This window comes from Poecilia reticulata, linkage group LG16, assembly GCF_000633615.1.
Source record: "Poecilia reticulata strain Guanapo linkage group LG16, Guppy_female_1.0+MT, whole genome shotgun sequence".
Classification (NCBI taxonomy): domain Eukaryota; kingdom Metazoa; phylum Chordata; class Actinopteri; order Cyprinodontiformes; family Poeciliidae; genus Poecilia; species Poecilia reticulata.
This window is the reverse complement of record NC_024346.1, coordinates 2,468,277-2,490,026: the sequence shown is the minus strand read 5'-3', so window position 1 is coordinate 2,490,026 and position 21,750 is coordinate 2,468,277. Positions and strand designations below refer to the sequence as shown.

At 39.5% G+C, this 21,750-nt stretch overlaps 1 protein-coding gene across 2 annotated transcripts; it reads left to right on the top strand.

Annotated features, from left to right (window-relative positions):
• The first annotated feature begins 666 nt into the window (after window positions 1-666).
• Window positions 667-19,896, top strand: phf1 (PHD finger protein 1). 2 transcript variants are annotated; one of them, XM_008430777.2, is made up of 16 exons: window positions 667-2,072; window positions 2,455-2,575; window positions 2,669-2,747; window positions 2,833-2,914; window positions 6,637-6,723; window positions 8,863-8,957; window positions 9,419-9,567; window positions 10,278-10,373; window positions 12,409-12,477; window positions 12,570-12,693; window positions 14,689-14,756; window positions 15,713-15,844; window positions 16,104-16,182; window positions 17,859-17,974; window positions 18,671-18,757; window positions 19,001-19,896. In XM_008430777.2, the coding sequence occupies exons 3-16, from the start codon at window positions 2,670-2,672 to the stop codon at window positions 19,377-19,379; spliced, it is 1,641 nt and encodes a 546-aa protein (XP_008428999.1). In that variant the 5' UTR covers window positions 667-2,072; window positions 2,455-2,575; window position 2,669; the 3' UTR covers window positions 19,380-19,896. The 2 variants fall into 2 exon arrangements, with proteins under 2 accessions (XP_008428999.1, XP_008428998.1); XM_008430776.2 differs by lacking the exon at window positions 2,455-2,575 and having other exon boundaries at window positions 669-2,072.
• The last annotated feature ends 1,854 nt before the right edge of the window (window positions 19,897-21,750 follow it).

Here is a 21,750-nt window from a genome sequence, read left to right as displayed (position 1 = left end):
TATTGTCTGTTGAGAAATCTGTAGGCTGCTTTTGAGGCAGCCTGGGATTTCTGAAAACATCAGAACATGGGTGGTTGCCTCCATGCCACTCTGCATTGATATGGTAATTTATGCAAAAGGAAACACAACAAAGCATTAAAGATGTTGTATGTTTGTTTGTAATATGTCAAAAATACAATAATTCCAGTTTTTAACTTATAAAGTGTGACTTTTTTTCATTTATTCTCTCTAAAAACACACAGACCTGATGAGTGCCTCTTGAGAACAATTATCCATCACCCCGTATAAACACAAATCTTTACTTTAGTCTGGGTGTTTTAAGTGCAAATTTGGAAATTTCAACAAAATCTTAAGAACTTCCTTCAGTTCTCTGCTTTACTGACCTTTAGCTTTCTTCCTGTTTATTCTAATCTGCACAATCTGTGACCCTTGATCTAGTGATAACCATGTGAATTCAGATTAATTGCAGGTGATGCTCTTACTGCATGTTGCATATAGTATGTGAAAACAACATGGCTGCACTGTTTAAGGGCCTGATATTTCGCTCTTTTATTCACATAAACTAGTTTAATATTTTTGGACCAGCATCTTCCCATCATTAATCTTATTTAAGTGAATTTTTTCAAATGACAAAATGAAGAGTTTTATGAAATTACAGCATTCTTCGTTGGACGTCACCAGTCATCCAGGCAGAGTTTTTGGTAGTTGCGCGCCCTCCAGTGGTCGCACATGGAAAACTAAACTTCCACCTTTTATTTTCAATGTGCCAGGGGCCATTTTGAACCGTATACAGCGGCGTTACCACATGTCTGACTGACTGGTATTTTTAACGTGTAAGAAATGAACAACAAGTCGTGAGATGGTTCTGGGGAAAAAATTCAACTGAGAGTAAGCCAATGTGCCGACACGATCTGTACTGTAAGCGTTTTTATTTTAACATGTACAGTCTGTTAAATTGGAAAATAGAATTTGATTTCAACAATTTATCCTTTTATTTTAGATATTATAAGGTACTGTGTGTTATTTTCAACCAACCCCCCCCAAAAAATTTCAGATGGACGTGCAGGAAATATTTTTATTTTTCCTCCATTGTCAGTAAGGTTACACCAAAATCTCAGTATTTCTCATGTTTTTTTTAAACAGATGCCATTTTTGTCTTTTCAGGAAGATGAAAGCATGCGTTATGTTACAGACTCCTTCAGAAAGGCACTTTATTAAAGAAGCATTAAGTTAATTTTGACAGAGGCTTCAGATCCGAACCCTTTGAAGCGCTGGCCTCAGTTTTTTTCCGTTTGAAAACTTTCCCTCTCTCCTCTCCTAAACTTGGATCTTACTTCTTGTCGGAGACCAATTAATGAGGCGGCTAAAGTCACTAATTGGCCGCTTAATTGGCCCCTGCCACCGCGCGCGCTGCAGCCCTGCATCCTTCACTTCCTGCCCTCACACATCACAAGCGTGTCACAATCATTTTAGGGTCACCCTCTCAGACAGCGAGGACCCCCCAAACCCCTTTATACGAGCACACTTCCCACACCTCAGGATGCCCCCACCAACCCACTCCCACGATAGCTCTGTGTTTTATGTCTGCGTCACAACAAGTCGGCGGAGGGCGAGAGGCAGAGGGATGATGGCGTCTCTGGCGGCTTGATTCCGGTGCAGCTCAGACAAAATCCGCCTTAATAAGCTTCGGCGGCGGGGAGAGGGGTGAGGTGTGAGTGTGGGGGGTGAGGGAGCAACAGCGACGGGGACATGATGAAACGGCACCGCGGAGAAAGGACGGACAAACTAGTCTGAGAGAGACGGACGGACAGTCACAGTCGCCTCCTCCTCCACCTCCTCCTCCTTGCTGACGGTTTGACTGACACACACACTCACACACACACACACACACACTCAGAGCGAGGCGCCTGGCACAGACAGAGACATACATGCACACCAGCCACTTTTTGCAAACCAGCACGCTGCGCATCGGAGCTGGCAGTAATTGGACATCCACAGCTGATGAGGGCATTTCATGTCCAGCCTGTCCAGGAATCCCAGTGACCCCGACGGAAAGGAGTTCGACTTGACAGGTACCCTTCAGCCGGCCAGCCCCCACTGTTCAATCCTCCATCTGATAACGCCGCTCTGCATGCTGCGTCTGCACTGACATGTGTGCATGCACTGGAACAAATGCTCAGCGTGCAAAAGACAAAACGCCCGAGGAGTCGCTTCATGCATCTATTCAAGTTTTTAAGCTGTTGAGAAAGGAGGCGAGGAAGACGGCGGACAAAGTGCAAGGCAGATGCTTCAAGTAGCTGCATCCAGTTAAACTGTGTTGCAGCAGTCATCATGCAGTGCTTTTCCCCCCTATGTGTGTGTGTGTGTGCGTGTGTGTTTGATGTGTGCAGTAATCATTTGTCTTGCTCTCTGGTTGTGTATACTCACTCTCATCTTTCACTCTGGTGGATACAGGCTGTCGCTATGCTCAGGTCTGAAGAAGAGGAGTGTGCGTGTGAGTGTGTGTGTTTGGGTGAAATTTTAACCCCTTTGGACTGAAAGCCGGCTGTCTGAGAGGCCGGGGGACGTAAACCCTGTATGTCAGCAACAGCAGCAAAGTATTCAACGGATAAATCGGATTTCCATTTTCACACAAGCCCTGCTCTCTCCTCTCTGTGTCTCTCCTCAGGATGGGGGGAGTCAGTGAGGGAGATGATGTGTTGGCTCGTTGGAGTGATGGACTACTGTACCTTGGCAATGTGAAGAGAGTAAGTGTTTTGGGAAGATACTTTTCAAGTGGTCGTGTGTTGAAAGACTCCCATAATTGTCTCCTCCTTTCCCCCCCGTCCTCAGGTCGACGGAGTCAAGCAGTGCTGCTTGGTGAGATTCGAGGACAACTCAGAGTTCTGGGTTCTGAGAAAGGACATTCACTCGTGTAAGAGTAACTGCTTCCTCTTCCCTCTGATGGCGGAGTAAAGCTTTCTGTGTAGGGAGAACTTTTCCATTGAGTAAAATCTCGCTGTAGCGTAGACTTAGCGGCACCCAAAGACATTGTTGAAGCCAATTTTTTACAGCAGGTTAAAGTGGACTAAGCGTTTCTGATTTGGGCTTGCCAAAATCTTTTCTATTTGCTAAATATCACAACAATAAAAGGGACCTTTCTAGAGATTTTTCAACTTCTTTTAAACTGAGCAGTTCACATACATTTTCTTAGCCTTGAAATGTATGTGATGACGGCTTTGATTTATCACATACACAGTTGAGAGAGGATTGCTTGCTGGAGGCGCGGACATTCAGCTGTGGTTTATGTAAAGCGCCAGCTCGATGAAGCTTGTCGGAAATTGCGTGTGATATGAACGACCCCGACATCTTTGCCAGCAGACTTCCTCTGCTGCCATTGCCAAGCCACAACCGCGTATAGGAGGAGTACAATACTAAAGCAACGCTGAAAATTGGAATCATCATTCCCAGCTCCTTCTGTTCACTGATTGGCCCTGTTGAAATTCTCCAGGAGAAATCGAGGTCAATGGGAGAAAGCTTAGACAGAAGGGAGATGAGAATCCAGCAGAATTGCTTTCGAAGGCAACATCCAGGCTAACATTTCTGTAACATATAGCGGACTTGTTTTTTAAACTGTGTGAATTGGGTCATCCTGTTATCTTTTCTGGAATTTTGGCCCTTTCCTCCTGACTGAACTGGTTTAACTGGGTCAGGTTTATAAATTGTTCCCATAATTTTTTCAGCTCCAAAAACATTTTTCTCTGAGAAGAGCTTTGTGATGACCACTCCAAAATCCTAACTTTGTGTCCTTAAGACGCTTCATAATTAAGTTTGGTCGCTGTTCATTTGGAAAAACCTTTCTGTGTTTAACTTCCCAGCTGGTGTCTTGAGATGTTGCGTCACTATTTCCACATAAATCTTCCTAATGGATTTTGTGAAGAGCACCAGTCCCTCCTGCAGCAAACCGCTAACGCAGCATAATGCTTACACCCACATGCTTAAGACTTAAAGTGTGCCGCTGTTTTGCTCCAAATGTAACAATATCCATAAAAGCTAACAGCTCAGTTTTTATTCCATCAGACTACAGGACAGGTATGTTGTTTTTTGAGTAATTGCTCTTCCCTCTCTGTCGGTGCAGGACTTGTTTCGCTGTGAATAATGACTCTCTCTTAACAGCTTCAGTCAGCATCTTCACAAGGTCTTTTGGTTTTTTGTTCCGGGGTTGATTTGAACATTTGACACCAAAACCCGTTAATCTCTGCGACGCAGAAAGTATCTCTTTCCTAGACAGTATGATAGCTGAACATTCTCATTCTGTTTATTCTCTCTGTAATTGTTTCAGCATCTTTCTAGAAAGTGAGTTGTGAAGATCCACAATTCTCTTCCTAACGTCTCTAATTATTTAGATTTTCATTATTTAGATTTTCACATAGTCACAAAAGGAAGCACTGTGTTTTAAATACGTCCACCAGTTTGCCTCCAGTTAAAATATTATGAATTAACCCATCAAAAGACTCTTAGTGTAACTAAACTTATGAATTTGGAGAAATACATTGAAATGTAGTAACTACAATTCTAAAAGTCATACTTTGGTAATCGTAACAGAGCTAAAGCAGCGAAAGTTTAGCCAAATTTAATGTCGCAATAAAAACTGACAACAAAATATTTCTCTCACGGAGCGTCTTCACAAGTAAACCTCACTAGTTTAAGTAGAGACAAGCTGTGAAAATGTGAATAAATGCCTTTATACCTGTAACTTGCCATGTTTTATATTTGTGGTGATGGATATTAGAATTGGTGATGCAAGTAAACCTTTGATTTTAGGGGCATTCTCGTTGTTTTTCTATCAATATTTTGAGCTTACTATGAGCCTAATGCAAAATCTCTGTTGTTACATCAGTTAGATTCTAAAACATAAATAAAATCACTCTAATTTTAGGGTGGGAGTTTATCATACTGTTTATTATAACTCATTGTTGTCACAATACATTCCAATTGATGATGTTAAAAAACCTGTCAGGATTGTTATTTTGAATATCTCATCCACGGTTTGTTTAGATGAAGTTTACTGAGACAAACCTAATTAAGCAAATCACAAATATTTTTTATTTTGCTTGCACTTTGATTGCTGTGTTATGTAGCAACACTCATAAAGTTATTTTAAAAAGAAGTAATAAATAGCTCTTATTCTCACATTTATTGTTTTCACCACAGTACCGCAAAATCTAAAAATAAAAGTTTAATCACCCACCTCAACTCCAAAATACCGATTTTTAATAAGCCATGGATTCTGCGTCCAGCTGTGAGACTAATAATAAACTCTCTCATCAGCGTTTTGTTTTAGGTGTTCAGGTGCACTGTGCATGAAAAACAGCAACAAAGACACAGGAATTTATATCATTAGCATATAATTAGTTTTTAAGAAATGTATGCCACTCCTCAGTGTGTTCTTGTTAGGTTTTGAGTGAATTTATTAATCTTTTAGAGTGAGAAATTTGTGTAGTAAAATAACACTTTCACCTCCTGCAGTCACACATTTTCACTAAAATTGCTATAATTTTAATTATTTTGTAGAAAGGATGATTATTTTACTTTGGTTAAAGTTTATACTCCTGATTGGAGCTCTTTTTCTCTCTCGCAGAAACATTCGTCTCATTCATTTTAAACGCTGACAGTTATGTAGATATTTCATCGTGTTTGGTTGAATTTTTCTTTTGTTTTTTACTGTAAGCGCTTTGAAACAATCCTGTTTGGTCTGATTCTGGAGATGCGGTGCTGCTGCAGGGCCGCTGTGTACTTTAGCTGATTGAATCATGCTTGAATGTTGTTTGTCCAAATAATAACAAGTTTTCCTTCTGTACATTGAAAAGTTAACAGGTATTGTATGGCTGCAGTGAACTGCCTGAGTTTATTACTTTTAGCCTCTCGGAGGCAGCGACCACAGCAGCTGAGACACGTCAGCACATTTAATCTGAACCTCAGACTCTAGTGGACATATAATGGATCAGGGCTAACACAATATTGTGAAATGCACCTTTATTGTTTGACCCAGTTAGCAATTTCCTGTTAATGTGCAGACAAGGTTTTAAAACAAGAAATCTGACTAAATGTGAGTTTTTATGCAGAATATTGATACATCTAGGAATCTATATTAATGATTTTAAAAAATTATAAAGTTTGAATACATATTTTGAATAAATGAATAAATTGACTTAGTCAACTTAAAGTTAAAGAAACATTTTCAGATTTTTCCTGCTTTTTGAAATTGTGTCTTAATTTCTCAGCTGTCTTCTTGAAATGCTAAAAGTACATACGTATATTTACCCACATTAGCATTAAGCCCGTTGTGGAAGCTTCTTGTTTCTGGATTATTGGAGTCAATTAATGACGTTATTAGACTAATGAGCCTTCAGAGAGAGGACTGTCCTTTGCCACCTCATGTTGAGTCAAAGGGGAGGTTGGACACTTGTTAGGACCAGGTTGAACATCAGCGCGTCAAACCAAAGATGCAGGCGACTCTGAAATCAATGAGGTGGCAGGGACGTGAATCAATATACATAAATTAATGCAGTTGACTGCTTTCTCTCTCTCTCCGTGTCTCTGTCTTCCTCTCACATTTACATCGTCCCCTCCCTTCTGTTTTCCTGTTTCCCTCAGTCGCTGCCGGAGTGGAAGAAGTTTGCTGTATTTGTGACGCCCCGCCTCTTAAAGAACCCCTCATAAATTGTCTTAAATGTCACCACGGTAAGGAGGCATGCCTCATCATGCTCTGTCAAACGCTGCTTCTCCGTCAGAGCCGGTAGTGACCTTGAAGGTTTGACACAGGATGGTAAATAACAACACAGAACGCCGCATATCATAAATGATGTCGGGTCTGCTCTCACAGGGGAGGGAAAATAAATAAGACATCAAGAGACACAGAACTTATAGATTTAAATCTTTCAGGGTGTCTTTATTGTCTCTTTATTCTAATTCAGAAAGCTACTAATTTGCCAGTGTAATTCTTTTAAAGATAAAGAAACCAAAGCAATTATTGGCAACAAATGTTTATTATTATGGATGCAATTCTGCAAAAAAAAAAACATCACCTCAAAAATGATCAGATCTTTAGAGAAACTGAGTTAAGATCCCAGATTCAGAACATTTCAAGATGAACAAGGATGAGCTGCCGAGTCACAGGGAGGAGGAATGTAACCGACTGATGATTTCTGCTAAATCTAGTTTAGCGTTTCATCAATATTGATCTAACAATGAATTCACACTCTAGACCGGAGAATAGAAGATCAAATAAATGTGACTATTGGGTGTTAGAATAAGAATGATAATTTTTTTTAACAAAAGAAACGGAGATGGTTTCATCTGTAAAGAGAAATATGGAAGTATCACTGCTAGGAACAGAGGATCTCAGGAGCATTTCACTGGCAGCGTTTCCATTACAAACGTGAAAATCTTTGTCTGCATTCTACCACTGTCAAAAAACACAATTTTGCAGTTGTGGTTCCATTAAATAAGAAATTATATACAAATCACATGTAAATGAGCTTGTTTTTAATGATAAGTCATTAAAAATCATGACAGCGACAGATGTAAACAGCTACATGAGATATATTCATAATTCAGTCATGGCGTTAGCACTCATCATATATCAGCCAGCAGAGGAGACGTCAGCGTCTTATTCTGGCATCGGAGCAGCAAACCCCGCCTACTTCGGATCTGCTGCACCTGCAGCGTCTTGGTGAAATTATAGGTGATGATTTTACTGAGGAGCTGTGGATTCAACAGGTTCAGATGAAACAACTTTTTGTGAAAAACTTCAGATGCTGTGAGAGCTCTGGTGGAGCCAGCTGCACAGTGTCTGACAAAATTAACAAAACAAACCATCCTCCTCCTCCTACTACTTCCTGTCACTGTGTTCTTTGTCGTTTCTGCCAGTAGTAACATCCGGCTGTTGACCATGTGACCCCTTGTGATTTGAAAACAATGTGTCCATTGTAGTTTTGCGAAATACATATATTTCGATACGGCCGAAAAACCACCTCTTCCTGGCACAAGAAGATTTTAGTTCTTTCAAAATTACAGTATTTCCTTTAAGCAAATTTATTTTCATAATTTCAATTTGTGCAATTCAAATAGTTAATGGAAACGCAGCAACTGAATGGCAGACAATTAACCTTGACTGCATCATGTATGAACAGCTTGAAGAAACTAAACATTTTACAGCTGAAGTGTAAAACTAGATATTAATTTAATCTGTCAAAATAAATACATCCATTTTTTATCTTCTGCTTAATCCGGGGTCGGCAAGCAGTGCTTTTGAATATTTTAGATATGCTCTGAGAAACAATCTGTGAACTTGTGAATTTTCCAAAAATAAATTGGAGTTGCATTCCACAGGAAAATCTGCAAATACTGAACCGTGATTAACGGAGCATGTAATAACTCCCACTAATAATCTAAGCTAACTATAGCAACAAAGCTAATCTTTCTTGACAAACGTGCAGTCGTTTGTTGGCATTGTTTCTCTGTAAAGCTCTTGATGTCAAACTGCAGAACCCCTTCCATATCTGGTAGAAAATACAAATGCTAAAACCTTTTGATAAACGCAGCAGAAATAAATCTAAAGAGCCGCCATGTAGCAGCAGCAGGTCATGGAGGGAGATTCTACCATCATGTCGTCCTCAAGCAAAGATGCTGACCGTCTGTTTTCTGGAATAATGCTGGCAAACTCTGCTTCTTATATGCAAATTCAACAGTTGGATGTTTGCATGCTTCTGAAATGAACTCGTAAAGAAGTGAAAATGGAGCAGGCCTGTTATTAGCGTCATCCAGGCTTTCTGTCCTGCAAAGACGATTTAAACGCTCTGCCTCCTCCTCCCATTACAGGTTATCATCCGGAGTGCCACACGCCGACCATCGAGCCAGAAGCTGACAGCGACTCCTGGATTTGTCGACAATGTGTTTTTGCTGTCGCCACCAAGGTCAGGCTGCTAATCTCCCCGTCTCACATTTTTTTTTATAAAAGAGCTAAGAAATCCAGTCAAATATATCTATCCACATGGTAATGTGTGAGGCGCAAAATGTGTTTATTAGAGCAAGAATCTCACTGAATTTCTCAGTGTTGACTTCAATATGTCAGAGAATTTGCGAGCAGTCAATATTTATATTTATGCTTCAGTGGAGTTGAGAGGAGCACATTAAAAATCAATCCATCACATGTGCTCCGTTTCTGTAGACATGAGAGAGAAGTGGGTTCATTATTAATCAGTCAGTGGAGCGGAGCTCATTGTCCAGATCCTCTGATCTGGTCTCAGTCTCCATCTCTCACAGCTGACCTGCGATGAAATGAGACAAAGATCCATCTTCTAATCGAGCCTGATCTGCTTACTGATATGAGAGCGATGTGAAAGCGAGCATCTCTGTCCTGAAACTGTCTCTGCAGAGAGGCGGAGCTCTGAAACGCGGACGCTTCGCCCGACTAATGCAGTTCATGAAACTCCGGCTCCCCTACCAGCTGTTGTCCTTAGACTGGGATCCTCAGCATCTGACCAATCAGCAGCAGTGTTACTGCTACTGCGCCGGACCTGGAGAGTGAGTGGCACCAATTCTGACTACAAAACCCTCCATGTTTTTGGCTCTTCTGGTAAAAGTGTTTTTGACACAAATGGACCGGATGATTACAGGTGAATTCATCAAAAGCAAACTGATGAACTCAGGAGGAGCTGAGGAGATAAAGAAATCGAAACGAAAGAGTAAAGAACCATTTCTGTGTTGATTCGGATCATTATCAACTATGACCGATACAATCTGAGATCAATCTACTGAAATTAAATATGAATTTATGAATTTTTCAGACATTTCTACCAGCAGTGCCATCTGATGCTGTCTGTATGTTCGCTCTCTAACTTCAGGAATTAATCTGGTTATGTAGATACAACTGTGGAAAACATTAAGAGACCACTGCAAAACGATCAGTTCTCTGATTTCACTCTTTATAGGAAAATGTTTGAGTAAAATGAACATTGTTCTTTTATTCTATGAACTACTGACATCATGACAAACTGACAAAATGGAGCATTTATTATATAAATGAAAAAGATGCAGTGCTTTCAGTGCTCAAATAATGCAAAGAAAACAAATTAATCTTCATTTAGAAACAACAATACTAATGTTTTAACTCAGGAAGAGTTCAGAAATCAGTATTTGGTGGAGTAACCATGATTGTGGTCCGGTGCAGTGGTCTCTTCTTTCCTTTTGGACATGTCCGTTTGTTGACGGGTTTTGTTGTTGTCGGGCTGCAGGTGGAACCTGAAGATGCTGCAGTGTGGCAGCTGTGGTCAGTGGTTCCACGAGGCCTGCACTCAGTGTCTATTGAAGCCATTGCTGTATGGAGACAGGTACGTCACTCATTTAGGGAAAAGAATTATATATACAGCTAAAATAAATCATGAACAGCTTAATGAGGAAAAATAGGCATCTGTCAGGTGGGCTGTTTGGTGGAGCTCACACAATCATGACACACTTTTTGTATTTATTTCTGTATGTTTCAATGTTTTGGCTTAGAAACTGTGAAGGTATTTAAAAGACACACACTCACTGATGGTAGATGGATTAATTAGACAATTACATTTTTTTAAAATAAGCACACAATATAAAAGCGTGCAGAGAAAAGTCCCTTTAACTAACAGAAATAAATAGCATTGGGTACCTAAAGTTTGGTAATTTTTAAATAATTTGCAGATTGTAATCTCTTTCAAGAAGGCAGTTTAGTGTGAGATGAAAATGAGAACGTCTTTGATTTGTTTATTCTTCTTCTCATTAAGTTATTCTTATTTTGTTATAGATGTAAGTCAGACCCATCGTAAAGCTTTCCAGCAGAGGTCTGAAAGTTGTCGGTGAAAACTCCCTGGTATTTTAATGTATTCATAACTTTATCCAACCTGATGCTGAATGAATTACAAAGTATTTTTGGTCCAGTTGGCTGCACAGTGGCGCAGTTGGTAGAGCTGTTGCCTTGCAGCAAGAAGGTTCTGGGTTCGATTCCCGGCCTCGGGTCTTTCTGCATGGAGTTTGCATGTTCTCCCTGTGCATGCGTGGGTTTTCTCTGGGTACTCTGGCTTCTAATTGGCCTTTCCAAATTGTCCCTAGGTGTGTGTGTGTGTGTGCATGGTTGTGTGTCCTGTGTGTCTCTGTGTTGCCCTGCGACAGACTGGCGACCTGTCCGGGGTGACCCCGCCTCTCGCCCGAAACGTTAGCTGGAGGGACTGAAGGACAAGGGTGTAAGAAAATGGATGGTCCAGTTTTTAATACAAATACCTTAGAAGACTAGAAACCAGGCAAAACTAGTTTACAAATAACTTTTCCACAAGATCTAGAAGCTTGTTTTATGTAAATAATTCCTTGATATTTATTAATGGAATTATTTCATTTATAATATGGGAGGAATAAGTGAAATAATGTCCCACTGGAACAAGTAATTTAAAAAAAAATCAATATTAAGGAATTATTTACTCACTAAATTTGGAAGTTGGAAAAATGTAGCTAGAACTCTTGAACTTTATTTCATGTTAATCAGACTCATTATAATAGAAGATTGCTGCATCTGAATCAATGTATTAGTTTGGGCTTGTTGTGTTTTATTGTTTTCCTTCCAACATATTCATTTGATTTTCAGTTAAGATTGAATCATAAAAAAAATCTGTCATTTTACCTGCAGACCTTTGTTTAGTATCTATAACGAAAAACAAAACTTTTTAAATGGCTAAAAACAAGAACTATTTATCAGTTTTATTACCGAAACAAACAATGAATTAAAGTTCCTAATTAGCACGTTAATCATAGAATTAGATGCTGGTCTGAGGGAAAAATACATTTGATCAATACGTATGTCGCCATGACGGCTTCACTTGTCAACAAACGGCCTTAATTACCTCCAGATTAAATGATTAGTGAGCGTGCATGTTAACGTTCACAGTGCGACGAGGACAACGACTCGTCTTCAGCTCAAAGCGACACACTCCAGAGCATCTGCTCCACGTAGCAAAACACATCCATCCACTGAAGTTATCATTATAATTATCCGTCTTTGTGGGGCTTTTTACGCCCATCCTGACACCAAACTGTGCGAGTGGGAGCAGAAAAGAAGGGATTAAATCGAGACTGACAGGATGGGAGGAACATCTGCAGAGCAGGTGATGGAAGAGGAGCGAAGATCGAGTTTACAGTTAGAATAGTAAGCGTGTGCAGCCGTCTCACAGTGCAGGCGCCTCGTTTCTCACCGTGACCTTCATGCAGATAAAAGCATGGAAGTAAGTTTCAGGGTCAGATTTTAAAGCTGAGCGGTATTATCTAGAAAGATACACCTCTCTCTATTTTAGTTTTATCCAGAGAAGAAAACGAGACTGATTTTTTTTTTCTGCGTGTTTATTTCAGGTTTTATCAGTTCCAGTGTTCAGTTTGTGCAAAGGGACCGGAGACAGTCCAGAGGCTGCCCATGACCTGGTTAGAAATGATTTTTAATTTCAATAACGAATCAGAAATGAAGTTGGGAATATTTTTAACCACACTAACAAAGTATTTTTCTCTAACTGCAGGGTGGACCTGGCTCATTTAGTCCTCTACCACCTCTCGCTGTGCTGTAAGAGGAAATACTTTGATTTCGACCATGAAATCCTGTCCTTCACCAACGAGAACTGGGACTCGTTGCTCCTGGGCGCGGTATTGATATTTCCCTGTTTAAGCACAATGATGAAATGATGTGAAATACTTACAGGCTTCCCTTTTTTTCTTTCTTTTACGAGTGAGATTTAAAGCTTATTAAGCAGCATTAAAGTAAAATGTAATAGTCGACCTCTGAGGGAACTCAGGGAAACACTGCAGAGTTAAAGCATTTAGTCCTTTGATGATCTTCTTTTATAGAAAGTCAGCTGAAATGACCCTGAGCGTCTTTGCTTTGAGTTTCCTCTTAAAATTGTTCACCTGATGTTATTTAGCTAGTATTTGTTCATGTGTTGCTTTCAGCTGAATATTCCACCACATTTTGTCATCTAACCACCGCAAACTTCAATTTGACAGAAAAAACTGAGCATAATTCAAACTGGTGAAGTGGAAGAAAAAGGACATAAAAGCATTTTGACCTTTTATCTCAATGTTTCATGATGAAGAAGGTTTGTTCACGGAGATGTGTCCAACACACGCATCCCTCCTGAGCTGTGCATCTCTGCAGCTTACTAGCTAGATGATCTCTAAAACCAAATATTGCTCCGGGTTTTATTTGAGGGTGTCAGAAAAATGGGGGCTAAATATAAATACGTGCCAAAATCCACTTCACAATTATGCACTACTTTTCACTCAGTTACATAAAATCCTTTTTAAATTAATTGACGTTTGTGGTTATTATTTGACAAAAAATGAAAAGCTGAAGTGAAATGATTTATTTTGTATTTATTTTCACCGCTTCATGGATGAATACTTTGACTTATAGTTACTTCATTATTATCTTAAGTAAACAATAAGCATACAATGCTGCAGAAATGTCTCATTTATTTATATGTTCCTTCCTTTGCAATCTTTTTGACTTGATCCTTAGTTCTTGAGGCTTTTCCTTAAAGTTTATTTATTTTATTTAACTGGACTGAATTCTCTCAAACACAAAATATTTTTACTTTTTTCATTTAATTTTCATTAAATTTGGATAAAAACTCACTGAGATTGAAATAGATCAAATTTAGAGTACTGAAGTTTATGAGAACGGATCTCAGTAGGTTTAAAAATACTAATGTTCAGATTTTTCATCCACTTTATTATTGTTTTTTATGCTTAGTTTTTCTGAAAAATCCACAGATCATCGTCGAATTGTTTCTGGATTGTTGTTGCAGAGAAATTCTGATCCTTAGCTTTAGAAGCAACTCCATGATCAGAAAGAAAATTCATCATATGATATAATTTCCAATTTTTGAATTTCTTGTAAAATTTCAGTCTGTTTTTTATGATTTTTCTTGACCAGATGACACTCGTGCTGTCCCAGTTTGCTGCCAGTTTAAATAAGCTCTGCTCTGGTGGCAACATGATGCTCTAGGTCACTTTAAGGTCACTTTTTACTGCGACCTCTTAACTTGAAGGTTTTGATGATTCTTGATTTAATTTGGTGGTGAACATTGCTACCAGAGGGAGAAAATGATTTCAAACACACCAGCTTGTCTTTTAGATTGTTGAGGTGATTTCAGATGAACTTGTTTTCCCTCTGCTTAATTCAGCTAAAGTGGGTTTAAAATGAGTTTTGTTAAAAGGTGAACCGAGAGCTAATAAAATGTTTTACATTTATTTGATCTGGATCTAAAATAGATGTGGAAATGTCACCAATAATAACTCCAAAGATTAAAACCACAACACTGGTGTCACTGGCCAACATGCAGAACCACAGATTGATTTTATGTGAATATTTGAGGCTGTATACAAACTGAGCTTTTTCTGCATATTTTTGAAATTTCTCCTTTCAACTCCAAGTGACATTCTTGAAATGTTTTCTTCGTTCTGTCACCGCAGAACAACAGCTTTTTTTCCCTCCCTGCCACGTTGCTGCACCAGTTAATTTCTCATATCAGCATCACAGCTGTCAGTGGCTGTAAAAGAAAATTATCGTATGCAGTCTGTGTGCGTTGTCCGCTGCGTGAACACGGCTTTGATTCCTTTTCACTCGTCTCCGTCCTGCAGCTGTCTGACACGCCGAGGCAGGACCGCTGTCACAATCTCCTCAACGCTCTCAACTCTCACAAGGACAGGTGAGTCGTTGCGTTTAAGGAGAAGAATAAACACCAGCCGCACATGACCGGAGTGACGAGGAGACGGGCTGCGGCGAAACGTGTGACTTTGAATAAAGAGGCGGGGAAATGAATCTGACAGACTTACAGAGATTATTTTGATTTGTAAGCAGCACAGAATGCTGCTAACCTCTATTAAATTATTAGAACTAAAGAAATGCAACTGCTTCAAGTAGATTTTTGTTGAATGTTGTTTAAAAATAACCTTGTAGCCAAATAAAACAGCATATTTCTCCAGGCGAAGTCTCTTCTAATTATGTGCATGTTAATTACAGAGTCACTACCTTTGAAGTGTTCCCACGTCTTGCTTCTCATCAGGAGCTGAAGAACATTGTGTTAGAAAGCTTCACTGTGCCTTGCAACTGTTCATCCCCATATTCAGCTGCATTCCCACATTTTGTCATGTTCCAGCCAAAATTATTGGGATTTTATTTGATAGAGACTCAAAAACTGTTGAGTCATTTTAAAACGGTGAGAAAAGCATTTATCCTAAGCTCCTATTGCTTCGAAACGCTTAAATTTTATCAGTTTGGTACGAACCAGAGCCGTGAGGCTCATAGTAAATCTGGAGGAGCTGCAAAGATCAGCAACTCAGGTGGACGAATCTATTAGGCTACACAGCAAACAAATGCCACCCAAATCAGATTAATTTTGCCTTCATGCAGCTTTTTTGCTGCTTATGAAGATGTTATGTTTATCCTTTTGTTAAAGAGTTACATTTCTCCATCACTTCACAACTGTGCTGTACTTTGTGTTTTTCCGTTACATAAAATACCAATTAAAAAACATTGTATTTGTGGTTGCAGCATGACAAAATGTGAAAAACAAAGTGAAGCATGATTACTGTTGCAATGCATTGTGAATTAATTATGCTGAAAAGAACAGAAATGTGACTTCTGCTCCTCTGCGCCACACAGGTTTGTCTCTGGAAAGGAGATCAAGAAGAAGAAGTGTCTGTTTGGGCTGCAGGTCCGAGCTCCGCCTCCTCTGACGTCTGATTCGTCGCCTCTCGTCACCGATCCGCCTATCAGCATCACCCACAGGAGAAGGTCAGATTGAGAACAGCAGGTTTCTTTTTTCTTCTTTCAGATGAAACTCTGGAAATCTCACATATTGTGTAATTAAACGTAAACAATCAGTCAGAATCCCATCGTTTTCCTAAAAATGTGTGAAACTTTGTTAATATGTTCCTCTCATAATCATTCGCTGCCCTAAAACTCTGTCCTACACCACTGTAATAAATTACACATGAAGAAATTCTGCTGGTGTTTTTTCTTGTTTACTAATTTATGTTTTTCTTGTCCTCAGCCCGTTGTCACTGCCCTGCCAGAGGAGAGGGGGGGGGTCGGAGTCACGTAAATCAAAGCGTCGCATCATGGAGACACAGGTCAGCGCCTCTGTCTCAGGATAAGGGAGGATGCAGGGGGGTGTGGGACACCAAACTCGTTGATATTTTGTTCCTTTTTCTTTTTTTCTCTCTTTGCTGCAGTCAGATAAACAGCTCTCTGCAACTCAAATAACCTGTCAGTCAGACGACACCACGAAGGTTCATTTCACCGTGGAGATCAGTTTTTACTCCTCTCCTCAGTTCAGTGCCTCTGTTGCGGTTCTCCTTTTTTTTCCTGCAGGATGCTAATGTTTGAGGGTACACAGATAGATTAATAATAGCTGTGAGAGACGTGGCGTTGCTCCGGTAAAATGTATAATTCAAATCCAATCTTGCCAAAACCTGCTCTTGTATTTCATCAACACCTGCAGTTCAGCGTCGCATTTATCATTATCATCAAAGCCAATTCCCGGCGGATCGCTCTGAAACAAGCACCATCACATGTGGTGGTTGCTATTTATACTCCGCATTCTTAACCGTGAATGCTCCTTGTGCTTTTTTCCTCCTACTCATCACTCTGATCTGAGTATGTGCACATACTGTAATCCTGGAACAATACGCTCTGCAGAGCTCTCATTTTTTTTCTCGCTTCTTCTTTTTTTCCTTTGGCATATCCAGGCCTCATTGTTCTGCTCTGACTGATGCTAATCTCCGCCCGTCTTTGAGGAGCAGCTCTTGGTTGTAGTGAGGAAAGTGAGATGGGTAGGAATGCTGATGGCCTGGGATCACTTCCAAACGCACTTTGCAGTCAATTACAGTTTGGCCAGGTGGCGCTGGCACCTTGACAGTGCAACTCTGACAGAGCACCAGCGTTTAAAGGCACAGACGTTCGCTGGAGCCTCTGAGTAATAGTCCTCCGTCATTAGAGTCATGCTACAGAATAATAATGGGCTCAGCGTGGTGCTATGTCACAGTCCAGCGATGAGAAATCGACCTCATGCATGATGTTTCCTGTGACTGATGGCTCTATCTGATGATGATCCTGATGCTTGTACTTGTTATGAGTCGTTGGGAGACAGAGAGCTGCCTTTCTAACCAGTAACTCTGCCACATGATGGGACGGAAAGGGAACAGATCTGTCAACCCTTTTGGCTCCAAGTTCTGCAAAATATAAAAATGATTCAGGATTTTTATCCACAGAACTTTGATGATATACGATGGACTTAAAGATAAAATTATTCTACTGTAGTGAACCTTGAAAAAAGTAATTATAATCCATGAGCGTTTTCACATTTTGTCATGTCACAACTACAAACTTCATTGTTTCTTATATTTAAGGGTGTTTTCACACCTGGTAGTCCAGAAGACCTGGTTTGATTGATTCTGTTTCACACTGCACTGTGTGGAAACAACTGGAAAAATACTGAAGGAAACAACTCCAAAAACCTCTGAAGAAGACATGAACGCAACTTCCCTCTTCGCGAAACTTGACTAAAAATGGAGTGGCATCAGATTGTAGCTGTTATAGGATTTCTCTTTTGTCGTTAGTAAAAGACCATGAGCCATTTTTTTGTTTGCTTTGGTTGTATTTACCCAGAATGCCCTGCGCTAGAGTTCACTTCCTGTTTCTGGAGCGCTCTCTGGCCCACTTTGCGTTCACATATGCATTCGAACTGCTCCAGTTCCAGAGGTGTGAGTGTTTGGGCCACCTCTCACACTGACCCCTCTGTTCGCAGGCCTGTCCACCGCCGGTCGCTGCCAACCCAGTGGAACTTCTGCCATGTTGCCATGGATACGTGGGAGGAGCCAACCTTTACAACTCCAGGAAGTTGGATGAGGAGATGGATGCAAGGTAAGGTTTCCTCTGCCCTGGAGGTTTTGTTCAATTTACTGACGTAAAATGACATGGGTGTAAATTTTAAAACATTATCTATATTCATCTTATAGTAAGTAGCATTTATTAAAATTATTATATCGGGCTATTTATTACATTATTACACACTGAAATTATTTAATTTTTTGTTTTTAAAACTAATAAAGTAAGGATGTATTTATTTCTTAGCTTGTGTCACTTTAATATAAGATCTTTTGGATTAAATGTCAGTATGCTGGGTTATTTGATTGTGGATTTTTATTAGTGTGTTGTTTTAAATATGTAAATATTGTTTTACTATTGCTATTTATCCTGCTTTATATGAATCATTTAATCTGGTGATTTTTAAATTTGCCTTCTAAGAAAGGTTTGGTATGGATGAATCTGCCTGAACGTTTATACCCCAACAACTGGAAAAATTCACTGCATGGTTCAAATAAACATCTAATTTTTGTCATATCATATTTAAACTATAAATATGTTTTGCCTAAATTGCTTTCAAATGACAACAGATATGTAGCAGAAACATTAACAGAGCTCAATAAAAATAAAGCCTAAATCCCTTTTATTTATCTATGGCAGCTTTTTAATTAACAATTTTACCCACATTTGGATATAATCACCGTTTCTTTTTGCAGTTTAATGATGTACATGTTGTGTCTGTTTCGTCTACAGCCCCCCTCCCAAGCGAATGTATGCGCTGTACCACTCCACCTACAATGGGAACACTCCTCTCTCCAGGGGTCTTCATCACTACAGCAGGTTCTAAATTCACTTTTTAACCTCTTTTCTGGTTCACAGGACCATTTTTAAATCATTCATGAAATCATATCTTTGATATATATATATATTTTTTTTGTTTAGAAACTTGAAAATGGTCTCAAAACAACAATGTCACCATTTATTGCAATTCATTGTTATAATTCCCGAGTGGGAGAATTTGTAGCTCTTTAACTGTCAAAAGCTTCATATTTCTCACATCTTTGCCTCTGTTTGCTCTCGCAGCATGGAGGACACCTGCAGATTACCTCCACCATGCTACCCGTACCCCTTCAGCTCCAACGGGAACCCCCACCTCCATCACCTCCACCAGCACCACCACCACAGCCAGCAACACAACCACCAGCACCAGCCGGGTCAGAAGCAGCTGGAGCCCCTCATCCTGCGCGACGTTCCTCCGTATCAGAGCGGCGCGGGCGGCGGAGGAGGCAGTGGTGGGGCGGGAAGCGGAGCGGGGATGGGTGTGGGCGTGGGCGGGGGTGACGGGACTGTGGCCCGGAGCTGGGCAGGTGGAGGGGAGGCCGTGAGGATCCTGGCAAGACGCGTGACTCCAGACGGGAAGGTGCAGTACCTGGTGGAGTGGGACAACGTGGGTCTGTACTGAGGCAGACCGGGACAGCAGGAGACACAGGACTGATGTGTATTTAATACGTGGCGGTGTGTAAAGAACAAAAAAAATCTAAACATGGTTCAGATCCAGGTTTCTCTCATAGTATCACCTCAGTTGGACATTATTATAACCTCAGTACTAGGTGTTCCTATTTGCTAGTGTTCCTCTGATATTTGTACTGTTATAACTTTGGAATATGCCTTTGCATTGATCATGTTTTACAGTGATGATGGAAACGACTTCAACTTCCAGATAATCTATCAGTGTTTCAACCTTATTAGGAAAAAACTGTTCTAAGGGTTTATATACTGTACATACTCTGCTGCAGGTATACAAGGTACTAGAAGACGACCTTCTGTTTCTTTTGTATTTTACAGTTTTTAATTTATGATTTACCTGAGAAATGTTTATTTTCCTGCTTCACTATGGATACCTTGATCCCAAAACGGGTAAATATTGGGACTATGTGAAAAAAATTAATAAAACAAAGTGATTCTTTCACTAAATGTGACTTTATTACATTTTCTTTTTCATTACCAAAAAAGTGCTGGAAAATCTCAACTTCATTTTTAGTTCATTTATTCAGGGGGAGAAAAAATATGGAAACACAGATGCCACAATTATTACCTCTATTTAGATGTTTTCCTATGTTTTCCCTCTTTAAGTTGATCAATGTCTAAACATTTTGATTAGTTATCAACAATTCTAATTTTCTGTGGTATAAATTGGACACCTTTTTTTTTTTTTACCAACTCCTCAAAACAGGAAACAAAAGAGTATAATCTTTAAATAAGAAAGATTAATGCTGTTCTTCATAACATCAAGATAACAGTTAGTGACCCAAACCTGTGCATATCAACAACCAGAGGAATAAGTAATTAATAAAAAAAAAAAAAAGTTTAAGACAACCATAAAATAATCTCCAAATATCCCAGTTCAAGAAATCCAACAAACATCTTGGGGTCACAAATTCTCCATAATAACTACTAGACTAAAACTAAATCCCAGTCAGTTTGGTTGAGATTTAGCTTTAACTAGGCAACTGTAGGGCATCTGACTTTTTCTCCTTAAGGTGTTGCATTAGTGGTGTGTTTAGAAAAATGTCCTGGTTCAAGTTAATATCCATCCAAATATTTCCAAAACTCAAGCAGGTCTGACAGTGTCTGACAGACCACTGATATTTAGGTTCAGCTTGCATCTTTTCTGTCTATAATGCATATTTTATGGCCCCAAAATGCAGGAATCTGGTTGTTCATTTCTTTGCAGAATCAACATTCAAGATCAGAAACAGGGTGAAAAAATTGTCAGTTGACGGTTTTGCAGAAACATTGGAAACAGAGTTTACTCCATGATTTACATAACCTGAAAGTTGGTGAGTTTTTAAAAAAACACAAACCCATTACACTGATGAAAACTTTTTGGTCTACTTCCAACAATCCCCAGTATTGTTCTTTAAAATGAAAACCAAATCCAACTGTGAACAGCCTTGTAAATTATTCAAATGGGGATGATGAAGTGCCAAGTTTGTCCTGAAGGAGGGTTTAGCTACTTTGTGTGTGGCTGAGAATTTGCGGCTGCTGCCAGCAGGAAAAGACAGATGTTCATCCTGTGTTTGCGCCAGACCTCGAGACGAATGGATGGGCCAAATAATGAAAATTCAGACAAATAACACAACATTTCTGTTTTGTTTCTGGGACGTGTCTCTCCAGAAATGTTGCTGCTATTGCTGTCATTTTGATGTGAAAATATGTCTGCAGGCTCATGAGTTGCACTGATATTTTCTTGAATTTTGCTAAAAACCAAACATGTAATCAAATGATATTTATAAATCAATATATTTTTCTTACTTGTGTCAATACAAATTTCAACAATCATAATGGATTCTTGAAATCCATTATGATTTCAAGAATCCATTCTTGAAATCTGATGGTTACATTTCTGTTGCACTATTTAACATTCATCCACTGGATAAATACAAAATTGTATATTCATCCATTGAAAAAATCTAAAATATCCATCCAATGAACACAATGGTGGTCCCAATCTGACAGAATTTTATTTACATATTTATAGTATTTAACTCCATTCCTTAAATATGAGCTATGCTTGCAATGGCAAGGTTTTACCACTAGATGGAGTACACGCTTCAACATCCTAAAGGCAGCCACTTCGTTCTGCTGCATTCACTGACCCTGTGAAACTACGATGTTCCAAGAAAAACGGTAAAATTTGTGATTGAGGAATCCCAAACAGGAACCAGCGAATGGTGACATGTTTACCAAACATGTGTACAGGTACATGACTTTGAATTAACGTGTTTGTCTTTATGACTTGCTTTTTATGCTAGTTTAAAACAGGCTCATTG